This window comes from Catharus ustulatus, chromosome 7 (genome assembly GCF_009819885.2).
Source record: "Catharus ustulatus isolate bCatUst1 chromosome 7, bCatUst1.pri.v2, whole genome shotgun sequence".
Classification (NCBI taxonomy): domain Eukaryota; kingdom Metazoa; phylum Chordata; class Aves; order Passeriformes; family Turdidae; genus Catharus; species Catharus ustulatus.
Window position 1 is genome coordinate 26,422,210 of NC_046227.1, and position 15,297 is coordinate 26,437,506.

Consider the following 15,297-nt stretch of genomic DNA (forward strand, 5'->3'; position numbering starts at 1 on the left):
CTATTAAAACTGAGTCTAGGGAATAAAAAGTTCCTTGGTGCTGAACATCTTGATCTAATGTCTTAGCCTCAATCTGTTTTTTCACAAATAGGGAGTAATAAAGTATTCATTTGTAGCAAATGTAACCTACATGCTATACAGGTTCTCAGGTTTTATAGCTTTGTTTTACTTTATTGTGGTTGACACTATACTTAGCCATAAATATTTATGGAATTGTTTTCAAAATAGGAAGAACAAAGATAACATCAAATAAATTAGCACCTTTTTTTTTTCTCCTGGTGATTGCTATAGGTATTCTGTATGCTAATGATTGTAAAACTTAATCATCTGGAGGATGCAGTGGTGTGTTAATAAAACTGTACTCAAATGCTGTTCCTTCTCCAACAGCAAAGTGCTGATCACAGACAGTATCTCTTGATAATTTATGTGATGTTCTAAGTTCACATTTCAACCAGCCCTTTCCATTGATCTGCAAAAAAGGCACCTTTGTGCTAAGCCTTACCTTGTAGAGCGCGTAACAAATCAAACCAGATAATCCCCGTGGATTGCCACCAGAGAAAGGCTGCATTGGTTCCAGGCAGAAGAATCAGTTGGAATTAACCTTTGCATGTGTTTGAGGAATACAAACCCTTTCTCTAAAATGCGCTGCTTACCAAATGAAGAAACCCTCCTTCAGTCCTGAAAAGCAGACTTCAGTGGCAGAGGCAGCTGGAAGAAGGAAGGCTGACATGAGTTAACAACATGATCAGGATGATTTGCATTACCGTAAAACTGTGTCTTCGAGATCAAATTACTTTAATTTGTTTTGATTACTTGTTTAAATACCTAAAATTATATATTTTCCATGCAGGCTGGTTTATATTCCCTGACAGCCAATAAATAGATATGGGATTAACACTAAACTTGAAGGAAAACTAAGTCAAGGTAGATGGGGTAGGTTGTTCTGTGAGCAAGTTTAATGGTTGTGGACAAATGTGTCCATTTGGAGACTTTACTATCCCAGAACTCTCTTCAAACTTAATGAATTTACACTCTAATGAAAGTGAAGTCTAAAAACCTTTGAAATAACTCAAACCAAACAAGAAAAGAACAAACCAAACAAAAAACCCGCATACTACCCCTCTGTCATTTTAGAAGTTAAAATTTTTAATAATTTAATCTTCAGCATTATTTAGATACTTGCCCTTTTTTCTTTGACAAAAAAAAAAAAATTAAAAAAAATAGTGGCATCAGCTGTAGAAGGAAAGGAGGCAGTTGTACAGTTTCAGGGAATGCACCTCCTGGAGCTGCAGCCCAGACACTGTGGTTAGCTGCAAGGGAGAAGGTTCTGTGTTGTCAGTAGTGAAGGAGCAGCACAGCCTCCCACAAAAATGTGAGCAACAGAGCTGTAACCTGCTCTGGGAAAGCCCAGAACCTGTCATCCCCTTCCTCTGTCATCAGAAGTCCAAATTTTTTTGGGCTGACAAGGCAGCAGTGTCTTGTGGTGGTTGCTGTGGGTGCAGCCAGTTCTGTTGGCAGCTGCAAAACCAAAATGTCACTAATGCAGACTGAGAAGAGGGTGGGAGTTGGTAAGCAGGCATCAAACCTGTGTAACTGCACGTGTCTGCCTGAATTTTCACACATGCTGCTTGTGAACAAGTGACAATGATTTTGCAATTAAAAATGAATCTGTATGTGTCTAGTGGTACTAGATGATAAATAATTCTTAAAATGCAGTTAACCTATTGATGTCTGGTGTTTACGTCAAATTTGTCCTAAAAGGCCAAAATTTGTGAGACATTCTGCCTCCAGCAAAGACTAGTAAGTACATATAACCCTCTTATTCTTCAATTCAGAAAAAAAGGACATTTTTGTGTTTAACTCCTGTGGTTTTGTCTTAGGTAGTTCCCATTTTTCATACATGTTTTCATTATTTTGTGTTTTATGAGGAAATAATGTTTAACTTGTCTCTGTAGCAACAAAGCAAGTTTCTTTTTATGCTCCTCTACATTTATTTCATTTGATTTTTTTTAAAAAAGAAATCAAATATTTAAGCTTGCTATCATACTTTTTATAATTTTGAGCAGCTGTTCAATGTTATGAAAGTATTACAAATATTTTGGATCTTTCTCAACAAGCAGAATTGTGACCTTCACCTGCTTTGGCAAGCTGTAGCATCATTACATAAGTATCAGAGATGGGCTAAGCTAAGGTCTGGTTTTGCTAGATCATTATCTTTATTTTGCACTGAGTAAAACATTGTGATCCAAACAAATGCTTCATGTTGAAACCTGTCTTCTCTTACCAAATTTGCTGCTCAGTTGCAGGAAAAAACCTTCCTTGCGGTTGTGGAATGATGTTCTGTATTAATTCAAACTAATCAGCCAATTCTAAGCTTTTTCATTAGAAAACATCTATTCAGGTGTTTAAGAAACAGTACACATTGGCAAGATTGGATTGGAAGAAAGCTACAGAGGTGGTTGTTAGAGGAAGTACCATGTTAGCTGTGGTAACTGCAAGGCTAAACTAGGTTCCAGACATCTCCTATTTTCTGGCAGTTACTGTTAAAAGTTCTTAGTTTGTGTTCTGATTTAAATCTATGTGGGAAAAATGCCAAGAGGCAATTAGTGTTGCTATGTAATTTTAAAATTAGCTTTATTTGCTGTAAAAACTGTACTGATTATTGGTTTATTTCAAAATATAACAGAAACTCCTAATTTAGTAAAAATTAAAGTGACTATATTTGGATTGTATATAAAAATGCATTTATGCTGTTCTACATTTGTGTTAACATCTGGTTTTTTTCTTTGCTTGTTTTTAGTAATTTGTAAAGTAAATTATTCAGTGGTGGACTTTTTAACAATGGTGCTCCTACATTTCATAAGAAATTTTCTCTGTATCATTTAAAAAAAATAAGGTCTTTTTCAAAGTAAATACAGGAATTCTTAGGTCACTTCAATTTAGCCAAATTTGTATGGGACCTGAAATATATCCCTTATGTACTTTCAACTTAAAGATATGTGCAGAGTTATGGATATGATTGTCCTCCTGGGATTATTTCAAGCATAATTTGTGGAAAACTATTCTCTACTCTTTTTTATTATTGTGAAATAAATTATCCTGCTTCTTGGAGTTTTTAGGCCCAAATAACTGCCTCTGACAGTTTATTCAGCTTCAATGTAATTTCATCTGAACAAAAATAGTTTTGATAGGATGCTCTTAGATGTTAACAGATGTCTGAAGGTAGATTTGTAGATTTTTCTCTCATATGGATATTAATGAAGTTCTTGTAAACTTATCTTGATCTTTTAGTTGCATACTTCCATTTTTAACAACTGTAAAGGTAAACTTATGTGATCTCTATGCAACGCAGGGTCCTTTGAGAGCAGAATAGTAGGTTTTTTTGTTTTAAAACTCTAAAATATCTTAATGCCTACAGTAAGCAAGACAAGATGTATCAAATCCACTATAGCTGCAATAATACTTGGCACTTAGAAGATTATTAGAAGCTTTTCTGCTTGGTGACAAAAGTAGAAAATCTAGGTGGAAAATGAATCAATCATCTCTTTCATATTTCTTCTTGTTTGACAGTTCTTGCAGAATTTTGCTTGTCTTTTGTATTTCAAGACGCTATGACACTTTTAACTACTTTGGGAAACTCCCTTCAGATTTCACTAAATGTATTTATTGAGTGCTGTCATAATGACACACTCAGAGTTTCAATTACTATGTTGGCAGTATTTTCAGGTTAGACAAAAAATTGCTAGGTACTAACAACTACAGATTCTTTTTATATCATTTTGTGGGTAACATTTGTCCCTGTACTAGAAATCAGGTTTGTTCACTTGACTCTGAAAAGAAGTGTTACTGTTACTCAGTTACTTTGAATTAATTCATTTAGAGTAAATGCTATCTTAGAAAGTATGTAAATGATACTTGGGTAGATATTTGGCTGTTTCAGCTGTCTCTGCTGTTAAACTTTGGAAACGTTTTAAATATGCTGCTTCATTTAGAGTCATGAATAGATTTTCAGAATAGAAGAATAATTTCTACATTTTACCTGTACATTTTAATTCAGTGACCCAAATAAGGGTCTTGTTTGCACCATGTTCTTTATTAATTCCTGAACTTCTTTTTCCTTTTCTGTGCTTCTTTTAAATATCAAATTTGGCTAATGAAAGGCTTTCAGAAATAATCATGTAGCTAGCTGAGAAGTGAGAAGTTCTTACTGTCAGAAAATGACAGAGAAGAAAAATGATTTCCTTACATATGTTTCAAAAAGAGATGAAGCTCATTTAAAAATAGTGCTGCTGGAATACACTTTGTGATATTTAAAATAGCACTGCTAGAGCACATCTGAAAGAATTTATATGTGCACCACCTCCCTGAAAACTATGTGTCCAGTTATATAGATGTATTGATTAAAGCAAAGTTCTGTATTTGTTCTCTGCAGAAACATGATCAGGGCCAAGTTCTGTTGGACGTAGTCTTCAAGCATCTCGATTTAACAGAGAGAGATTACTTTGGTTTACAGTTGGCTGATGAATCTACTGATAACCCTGTAAGTTGACTCAGTTTTATAAGTACAGTTTTAAAACTCATAATCATGTTCATCACTGTACTTTGTTATTTAAAAAGTGGTAAATAGAAACCATTGCAGGATTGTGCCATTTTCCCCAGCTGTGTCATTTGCAAGGGTCTATATCATCTTGTAATTATGATAAAATTGCATGTTAATATTCACAGGTTTGGAGTAAAATATTGAGTTCTGTGCTTATGAAGTAATATCTTGAAAGGCTATTGCTTATTTTGCTGTATCTGTTTAGTAGATTGCATTATTGTTGCTAAAAATAGTAAATATGTTCTAAATTTGTTTTGTGGTTATTTTTGTCATTAGGATTTACAGAATAACCAGGGAGTTTTTGATTCTCATGTATGGAGTTTCTGCTTCTGACCCAGATACCTGATGATCTTTCAATAGTGCTTCAGATAGTCCAGTATCTGATAGGGCAGTCATCCCCCCACCTTAACAAAGAAGGGATTCCCTGGGAACTATAATTACAATCGTTCATGGGCTTGATTGAAAGGAAATTCTACACAACTGAAACTTTGTAAATCACGAGTAGAAACCAAGAGATGTAAATGTACATTCCCTGCACTAGTTACAGTGGTTCTACTGGGATTTTGATTGCCTGAAGAAGGCTTTCTTGGATATTTTCTTTCATAAGTATGAAATGGTCGATACTTCTTCTACAAAGTGCAATTTAGCAAAGTATTATTCCTTATAAGACAGTTCTTTACCTAATTCCTATTATATTGCAACACTGTGATGGGGTCAACACCTCCCAACTTCTGCATCAAAAGTCAGTCACATTCACTTGTTGACAGTTCTCTTAAGACATTAGTGGACTGCCTGTGTAATATTTTTATTCTAAACTTCGTTTCAGGTTGAAAAATCAGAAGAAAAGGCTGAATTATTTTTCAGCTTTGTTTAAGAAGTATTTAATTGAATATCGCTCAATATTTCAGTTGACATTCAGAAGTTTATTTGGCTTCCCAAAGGATAGACTTCGAAACTCTCTTTCTTTTAGTTTTTCTGTCTGGAAGCAGATGAACACAACACTGTAATACAAGGATCTAGTTAAGGGTTAGTCTGGAAAAATGACTTGACAGGTATTTGATACAATAACATACTTTAAAGGGTTTTTTTGTTTCTAAACATTTTGTCTCTTCAGCACTTATCTATTGCCATGAAAACAATGTGTCAGAGCTGAAAAGAAATATTACCAATATTAGTCATGCAAGCTTGAAGAATGTATGAGTTTGACTAATTTCAGGCTTTGATACACATTTACACTTGGTTCCTTTGGACAAGGAAACCATATTGGGTTGACAAATATTCCAATTACTTGTGAAATACCATGGCAGAATATTGCTAAGATGTAGTTAATGCAGCAGCAGATAAAGATGATGAGGGAAAGAGGATTCTGCTAATTAAGTGTGAAACCTCTAGCATTGTGTTTAATATGGATCTCATTAATTGCAGAATCCTTGTGGTTTTTATAATATTCATATCAAAGCAAAAATCAAGGATCTTTCAACATGTTTTGAAAGGTTCTTATGTAAAGTTCATATATATCACTGGCTGGAGTGTTCTATATGTTTTTTACATTTAGTCTTAAAAGTTAATTGATCCTGTATGACGTGGGGTTTTTTTAGATAACTGCTTTTGAGGCTGTATCACACTCTACTTCCTCTTAACTACTACAAGGATACAGCATGTGGAGCTAGTCATCATTATTTGTTATTCCTCATTAATAAATTACACAAGACTACAGATCCATAATGTGTGCCAGGTAGCTCAGGTACTTGTATGTTTGCTTCCTCCTCCCTCACCTGAAAAAAAATTAAAAGCCCTGTGATAACTGTGAAGGAGTTACATGCTGTACTGGGTTAGGTGTCTGTCACTGCATAGGAACTGATTTCCTGAGGCTTGTGGAGGCAGCACAAGGAATTGAACAGTATTTATACCAAAGATAGACTTAGGAGTTACCTGGACTGTGTTGGTGTGTACAGAGACTGTTGGATTGCTGATGGGCAAGTGGTTTAAACAACTTGGCAGAACTTTCCAGGCAGCCATACTTTAATCTGAAATTTGCCACACTGATTTTTATAAAGCTCTGCCTGTACACAGCAGTGATCTCCTGTAGAAATGATAAAGATTTGACACTGTTCAGTAAAATTATTCTGTAGTCCTTAATCCAGGAGGCTGTGCTGAACCTCTTGCTTCCAAGATTCAGTTAGTGATGTGCCAATGCTGACACTCAGGCTGACAGTTTGAGCCAGTGGGATCAGTCCCTGGATGTTCCAGACCCACAAAATCCAGAGCTGGAAGTACTGGAAGCAGTTCAACAAATTAACTTCTGAGTTGGGTAAATGAGCCTGCTTACAGCTCTTCACTACCGTAGCGAGCTCTCACGAAGTAGCTGACAGTTGTTAAACACAGCATAGTTGGGTTCTGACCCTCTCAGGCTCCCATGACAATGATAGGAGCAACTCAAAGAATTACTGCTGTGAAACAGGTGTCTGGACAAGAGAGGTTACTCTTGGGGAAAGAAGAGCAGTAGCAGTTGATGATAGTGGTGATATCTCCAGAATCAGTAATAAGCCTGTGTATACTAGTGAGGCATTTTGGTAAAAGATCAAGTAAAAAGTAATAGAAAAGCACCAGTTTCTTGATGTATAAGGCTGTGATTTGCACTTTGTTTTCTGAAGTTGGTGTTATAATTTGTCTCTTTCCAGAGGTGGTTGGATCCAAACAAACCAATCAGGAAACAATTAAAAAGTGAGTAATGTATGTATTTCGTCATTTCATCTATTGTTATTATGCTATTTTTCCAGGGTGCCCTGATTAATTAGAAATAACTTTTCTTGACCATAGGAGGATCTCCTCACAGTCTGAACTTCAGAGTTAAGTTTTTTGTAAGTGACCCAAACAAGCTCCAAGAAGAATATACAAGGTATGTCTGGTTGCTTTGTCAATGAAATACTTCTCTAAAACAGTCAGTAATTTCTTTAAGGTATAACATGGAAATTTTCTCATCACCCATTCTTGTCTGTACAAGTTTCTAAGTTTTGTCTAATAATTACAGAAATGAACTATGCAGTAGTACCAAATCAGTATGACAAAAAGCTTCTGTGAATAAACTTATGCATTTATATACAAAGTGAAGTAACTACATGAAGCAAATACTACCAAGTAGAAACAGAAAAGGGAAAATAGAGAAAATAGGAAAAATGTAATCCCAGTATTTGTCAATAAGTACAAATTTAATTCTATCCTTCATTGTGTTCTCCTTTGTGACTAAAACATTGCTGAGCATTCTGCATTTTTTTTACACATTCCTTCCCAGTTTTCTGCTTAGTACTAATAAAATTAATCTCTCTCTGGTCGTAGCTGTAGTTTGAATAGTGTAAGGTTATTTTGATAGCAGTGCGTTGAAATCTGTTGAAGAAAATGCTTAGTGTGAATCAAAATCAGAGGCTTGTGAATTGCAATTAGTCTCTGAAGAAATCCCTCAAATTTTCCATATTTTTAATTACTTCTGGCCCTCTACATAAATGGCATGAATTGACAGATTGGAATTTTTGGATGTCGGCCATTCTGAAAACAGGTCAGCCCCATTCAAAAAAATTATTGAGGATAGCTTTTGAAACCTAAGTACCAAAACTGAGACAATTTGAGTCCACATTTGTTTATCATTGCTTTTGATTTGTCATATTTTGGACAAAATTTTGTACATATCTATGCAGACAGACTTCACTAAAATGTGTCCCTGAGATCCTGGATGAGGTTTTGTTTTACTGAAATATTTACTCTAGGAAAATTTGGAAATTTACTGTATCAAAATAATAAAAAACATGGTTTTTGAATTAAAGTATGTAATATTCCCAAGGAGATTAAAAAAAGGATAAATATTGATCAGTTTGAAATAAACCATAAAGGAGAAAACTGGAGAAGTGCTATTCTCTAAATACAAACCTATAAACACAGCTTTCTTTTAAATGAGAAATAATGTATGGTTTCTCTATCTAGGTCAGCTCTGCCTTTTTTGCTAATAGGCCTAATTGCCCCTGAGAAAACTCATTTGTATTTGGAATTATTATAAAGAGAGAGATACTATCCATGGGCTTTTCTGGAGTGAAGTTAGGATACCGTTTCACAAATATGGGTCTTTTCATGAAATCAGTATTTCCACCTCAAAAAAGAGAAAGAAAAGAAAGTGCAAACTTCTACTAATTCTGGCTGAAGCTGAGACTGTTCAAAAATGCTCAGTTTGTACAAATTCCATGAGAACAGAGGAATGAAGCAGTATGAAGAGATGTCAGGGAAGGGTTCAGTGCAAGCTCGTGTCTTGTTAGACCTCTATGCATTCACATGAGCGAGGCAGGTTTGAATAGCCCAGGTCAGGAGAGGTCAGTGGGAGCTCAGTGTGTGCTGGAGAGCTTTGCTTCGGGAGCTGGTCTGGGGAGGGAATGAAGCTTCATTAGTTCTCCTCATGGCAGAAAGAATTGCTTATTAGCCTTGACTCCATTAGCAATAATTCTGCCCTGCCTTTCCTAGCTATATAAGCAAGATAAAAACATGGTAATGCAGTGCTGCCTTTGTTGTTTTAGTGGAGTCTGTTGTTCAGGCTTTTGCAGATCTGCTTTGCTAAAGCTTCTATTGATTTCCCATTTTGCTCAATAATATGTGAGGCTTCAGTGTTCAAACTGGGGTGGTTGGCTAACAAGCCATTAACCTCACTGTTCGCTGAAAAGAGTGGACAGAAGATGAACTCTGCTTGGTGTTCCTTAATCAAGGTGTACTTTAAGTACCATGAAATGTTTCTAATAAAGTTTTATACCAAAAAAAGGTAAACAAAATGGATGTGCAGATATATATTTGTGAAGACATGCTCAAGCAAAACATGCGTAGCATATCCATTTAATATATATATTTATCTTGTAATTTATTGCATTTATTAATCAATAAAGAAATTTGCTTTATTTATTTTATTTTATTTTTAATATGCATTTTAAGTATTTGAAGTATTTTGAGATCTCTGAAGTGTGGCTAATGTCTTAGTTTTAACTTGAGGTTAATACCTTTTAAACTACGCTTTTTGCCTTTCTGGTTAGTTAAAGAATCTCTGGATGGTTTTGTAGGAGTTGAGCACATAAACTAATCTTTGCTTGTCAGTTCACAAATGTTTTCCCTCATTTTCTTACAAACATGGAATGTTTTACCTTTCTGCTGTTATATATATTGTAAATAATCAAATTTCTCTGTATTTGTAAATGTTTGTGAAAACCTTAAAATGGTAGCTAATCTGAAGGCTACAGAGTTATGAGAAGTCATATGTATAATGAAGTAATATATTTTGGCTTTAATTTCTTAGTTGAAGCTTTTATTGGGAAATATTTAATATTTTGTGCTTTTCATAAGTAATGTTGGTTTTTATAATAAATAGGTATAGCCCAGCTTTTGAATCAGAACTACATGAAGGAAACCAGATGATTATTATAGTAGTAAAAATGTAAGGTTTAGATTTATAAGAAAACAGGAATGATGTTTAAATTTGCCACTCAGTGACACTTTCATTAAAACATTTAAAAGGCAGTGAAGACAAATTCTACAGCAGCTTTTATGGTCTGTTACAAGGACTTTTTTTCTGAAAGTTGAATCTTTTGCTAGCGTCTTGCCACCTTGACAAATCTTGTTTGTACCCCACTGCAATCTCTGGTTCAGTGAAGCTTTGAAGCAAGTGTGATTTGCCACCTGATGTAAATGTTACACTTTTTTCAGATTTTCTAAAACCTCTGAGTTAAATAAGAAGGAACTAAATTGAATAAACAAAAGATTCATTCTGAGATGTTAACAAAATATTTGGGTTTTGTTGGAGAAACAAAGGAAGTAATTTAGAGGGAAATTTGTTTGTACTTTCCAGCTTGTTGTAGTTTTTAAGTCATGATGTCTCTGGTGGAAAATAATTTGTGTTTTAAAATGTTTGACCATTATTTTTGTTATATCCATCTCCTTCCTGACTTGAAAGAGTGGGCATGGAGAAACTGGGTGAATTTCTAAAACAAGCTTTTTTCACATAATAATTAAAAGAAAACTTTAGAAGCTCACGGGAAGTTAATGGAGAGTTGTTTGACATAATAGAGTCCACAATATTTGTAATAACAGAGTGACTCAAAAATACTAAGATAATTAATGTAAGTGAAAATACAGCAGTATCAAATACTCAGAATAAATTAGTTCTGTCTACCTGGAGTACAAATCATTCTTATGAGGGTACCTCCACACACAGATACAAACTACAACTTGTGGTTGCTGTATAAAGCAGGAAGAATTGTGACATTTGTAACCTTTTAGTGAAACATAATGTATAACTTCATAGCCTATAAGTAATTTAATTTACCAAGTTGTATTATTATTTTACTAGGCAAAGTTTCATTTCTTTCCCATTAGAGTTTAGGAAATAGCATGCAAAATGTGAAGTGTTAGTTTTGCACTAACTGAAAGCAAACTACATTAAATTGATGAAAAATTATGGAATAATTTTCTTTTTAATTATAGTTTTTTTTCTCTGCTTTTCTAAATAAGGTACCAATACTTTTTGCAAATTAAGCAGGACATTCTAACTGGAAGGTAAGACATTTTTCTTGTGTTAAACATTAAATGCAAATCTGGCCAAGAAAAATAATGGGAATAATAATGAGAGATTTTGCCTGCAAAAGTAAAAACATATTAAGAATAAATCACTGTCTATGCAAGTGGAGTGTTTATAATAAGTGCCTGTCAAATTTGTCCATAGACTATAAAAGACCAGGATTTTTAAAACAGCCTAATGTCATATGAAATATGTAATTTTATTTATTTATCATTTTGCAAACACAACAGATTGCCCTGTCCTTATAATACTGCTGCTCTTCTGGCTTCCTATGCTGTTCAATGTAAGTATAATTAGTGTTTGTGTACTTGTTAGTACCGAAATACATAAAAAGTCTTATTGATTAGTTTCTAAAGAATGTACTTTGTATAGTATTATATTGTGGTGTTTGTGGGCATGGTGCTAATTTTCTCATGATTAGGGAAATTGATTGGTTGTCCTCCCCCAGCATGTTCTGCTGAATTGGATACGGAAAAAATACTTAAAGCCCTGCTGTTAGAAAACCCCAAATCAATACTCTTTTATTCCTGTATATTCTGAGGCATGAAATTGTGGCTTTTGCCTTGAGAGTGATACTACAAAGTATTTCTTAAGACATGAAACCATTTTTAACGTACTATACAGTGAAGTCCAAATAGATTTGGAAAGGGGGTTCTGGTCCTGTCTGGCCAAAAAGTTCAATACCATCCAGTGACTAGATGAGTCCTGAAAACTGAGATTTCGTTTTCTTCCTCATTCAGTTTTTCTTCACAAGCTTAAATTAAGCAATCCTGATGTATTCATTCACATTCATATGTTTTTCTACTGTTAAAGGTACTTAGGTCCACATTAGTACTTTGTATACTTTGGAGAAATAGTGTCCATGTTAATATTTTCATAAAAATATATAGTAATGTTAATGTCATGTTTTATGCATGGTTTTTTGCTCAGTGATCACCTTTTTCTGATCAATAGAACAGTTTCTCTTAAACAAAACTCCCACACTTCAGCTACCTGAAAAATGTACTGCAAATTCTGTCATGCCATAGGGATTTGTCTTAGAAGAGATGAAGTGTTTGATAACAGGAACTATGGAAGCTTGATAAGATTTTAAGGTATTAAGAATGCAATATGGAGTTTTTTGAAATATTGCAGAATATTGCACTGTATTTACATTTATCCACAAGATCCTGCTGCTGTTAATTTCTTCAGCATGCAGAGCTCTATCTAATGACTCCTGTACCTACCTAGTAATAAACTTCCTGGATTCTTTATAGATATCTGTAAATAACAGATCTCAGTCCTGTACTCTTGGATTTCAGCAAGGAGTGCATTCTGTTATAAAACCTGGTCCAATTTTCTAGTTTTTAAATTATTTAAAGTAGGATCTGTTTGTGGTGATGCAAGTGACCCAGAGTTCTTTCCTACCTTCCCTTCCTTTCCTCATCCTCCTACTCCATAAGTGCCTTCATCCATGTTGTCAGTGCTGCTAGGCCTGCCCAGGACCCCATAACATGATATATCACTGTTATCTGTCCACTTTTCATTTTATGTTTCTTCTCTATCACTGTAAATCTGTTACACAGACTGCAGATCTTTAAAGCTGTTTTTTTAGGTTTTTTTTTTTCCTGTAGTTAGAAAGCCTCAAAAAATTCTAGCAAATGTTGTTTATATGTTGTTTTCTGACAAATGTGATTGTAATTTATTTCTTAGAATTTTAGGAAAGTGTTACAAATTATGTAAACACACTGTTTAGTAGTTTCAAGTAGAGTAGTTTCTGTGTAGGTGTATGTATGTGTACTTTTTTCCATACATACAATTGAGTGTGCAAAAAATATTTTTCTAATGCTTCTGAATGTACCTTGGTGCAGAATGAGTGGCTGGATTTTGCAGATCTTCATGATGAAATAGCAGTTGTAGTATTAAAAGAGTAAAATTGTGTAATCACATGAAAACAAGCAAAGATAATTATATTGTTATAAAAAGAGAAAATTTGAATACTATCCTATATTTATGTCCTACTTAGTGCTAGCTGTAATGACAGAATTTATGGATTTTCTGTTAAAAATTAAACTCTTTACCAACTTCCTTCATAAGTGCATAATCAAAGCTCTCTCTGAATAATCTCCCATTATATTTACTGAGAATGTGACTGTTTATTGAAAAAGAGAAAACAGGAGTTCAAATGTCTTCTCTATTTTTCTTTGCTGTGGATCATAAATTATGTGGGAGCAGACTCGTGTGAATTTGGGGGCATTGCACAATGCCAAGTATATCAGTGATAAACAATAACCTTTCTTTTTAATATTTTAGCCGAGCTGGGAGACTACAACCATTCAGAAAACTTGCCAGGCTACCTCTCAGAATATTCTTTCATCCCTAGCCAGCCTCAAGACTTTGAAAAAGAAATAGCAAAATTACATCAGCAGCACATGTAAGGATTTACATCAGAAAATACTGACTTTGTCAAATCCTGACTGCTGATGCTGTGCTATTATATAAAACAAAATATTATTTTTTTTAAAGGTTTCGGGGTGGGTGGGGTGTTGGGTTTTTTGGTTGGTTGGTTTTGGTTTTTCTTTTAAGATAATGTGATTTTTTTTTTTTTTGGTAGATTAAATTCCTGTATAATAAATACCATTGGTAGTCTATACAGACTATCTGTGTCTAAGTTAGTGAAATAATGAACATGCTAAGTTAAATTTACTCTGAAAACAGTACTTCTGCATATTATGTAGGATAGTAACTTAGCTGGATATATTTTCTTTAAGATCTTTTTTCAGTCTTTGGGAATGTTCTGAGCATAAGGGCTTTGTTTTCATGATGCTCTCACCAGTAAAAGAGTTACTTTAGAAGTAACAAAGTCCTTTTCTTCAAGATCTGGTCTTTCCTGTGTGTGTCTGTGACCTTTCAGAAAGAGGAAAAGGCAATGAAGCAATGGAAAATATTTTTTTTCAGTATGTAACATTGTGGTACTTTGCAGTGATGGTTCCTTACTATTTTAGAACTTAAGTGCCTTTTGTTAGTTAAATTTAACAAAATGTAAGCAATATTTATAAAACATTTGCTTGATTGGGTCACATAGTTTGCTTTCAGAACTACAGAATGTTATGTTAAATTTCAGATAAAGGCTTAGAAAATTTTCTTAGCTAGGGTAAAGACATTTGAGGGAGTTTTTGGTAATTTAAGTTGAAATTACTAATGCCAAATACAGCATTGTAAAACTAATTTCCAGATTCTAGGGCTCCATAAACTTTCAAATTGTAAAGTGCATTAAAATAAAATGTGTTGTGGGCTTTTGTCAAGACTTTTGTTCTTTTGGAAACGCAAGTTCATTTCTGTTAAAATGTTTGGGTTACAGTTTGTTTATCATGAGAAAGGAAATTCAGATTTCAGGGTGGGGATAGAAGTAGTAAAATGAATGCAGATTTTCTGTCTGCACTCACTTGGGAACCTGATGTGGGAGGTCATGTGAGAAGGTTTCTGATTTAGCTGCTTTCTTTCAGAGGGTTGTCTCCTGCAGAAGCAGAGTTCAATTATCTCAATACAGCACGTACCTTAGAACTTTATGGAGTTGAATTGCACTATGCAAGGGTAAGTCTGGACAAACTAGTGCTGCAATGTAAAAATGTATTCCTCTGAGATTTATGTAAAAATACATACTTTTCTTTTTAGTGAGCCTTCCTGGATTTTTCTTACAAGAGAAAACTAAAAGAAAAATACTATTTTATTAGGTACCTATCTGGGATTTACTGGTTGAATATTCACTGTTTCACTCTAGTGAGGGGATTTCTTTGCTCAAATTTGTGCTTAGTTATCTCTGTGTTAATCAGGTTGAGCTTTGTTGCCTTGAATGCCAGTTCAATTGGCTGCTGGTAAATAAGAAAAATATGCTTGTTGAATGTGCATTTGGTTTTTAAGGATGTGTCAGTTTTGAAAATAGTTAATTTGGTTCCAACTAGAAAGTTGGAATAGAATTTGAAATGTTCCCCACTTAATTGTTCACTGTATCTACTGCTATTGCACACACATTGAGAGTTCTTTAGCAGGTGCTTGATTAGAGTGCAAAGATATTTCAGGAAAAATGTGCTATTTAAATATGCTTACAATATTGTTTGTT

General features: G+C 34.2%; 1 protein-coding gene across 4 annotated transcripts in view; it reads left to right on the plus strand.

Annotated features, from left to right (window-relative positions):
- Positions 1 to 15,297, plus strand: part of PTPN4 (protein tyrosine phosphatase non-receptor type 4) — a 107,385-nt gene that overhangs the window by 40,262 nt on the left and 51,826 nt on the right. For all 4 annotated transcript variants that reach the window (XM_033064578.2, XM_033064580.2, XM_042779444.1 and 1 more), the window contains exons 3-9: positions 4,433 to 4,540; positions 7,282 to 7,324; positions 7,421 to 7,499; positions 11,132 to 11,176; positions 11,429 to 11,481; positions 13,491 to 13,611; positions 14,684 to 14,771. In XM_033064578.2, the coding sequence (XP_032920469.1) occupies positions 4,433 to 4,540; positions 7,282 to 7,324; positions 7,421 to 7,499; positions 11,132 to 11,176; positions 11,429 to 11,481; positions 13,491 to 13,611; positions 14,684 to 14,771 (537 nt within the window). The remainder of the gene's footprint in view (positions 1 to 4,432; positions 4,541 to 7,281; positions 7,325 to 7,420; positions 7,500 to 11,131; positions 11,177 to 11,428; positions 11,482 to 13,490; positions 13,612 to 14,683; positions 14,772 to 15,297) is intronic.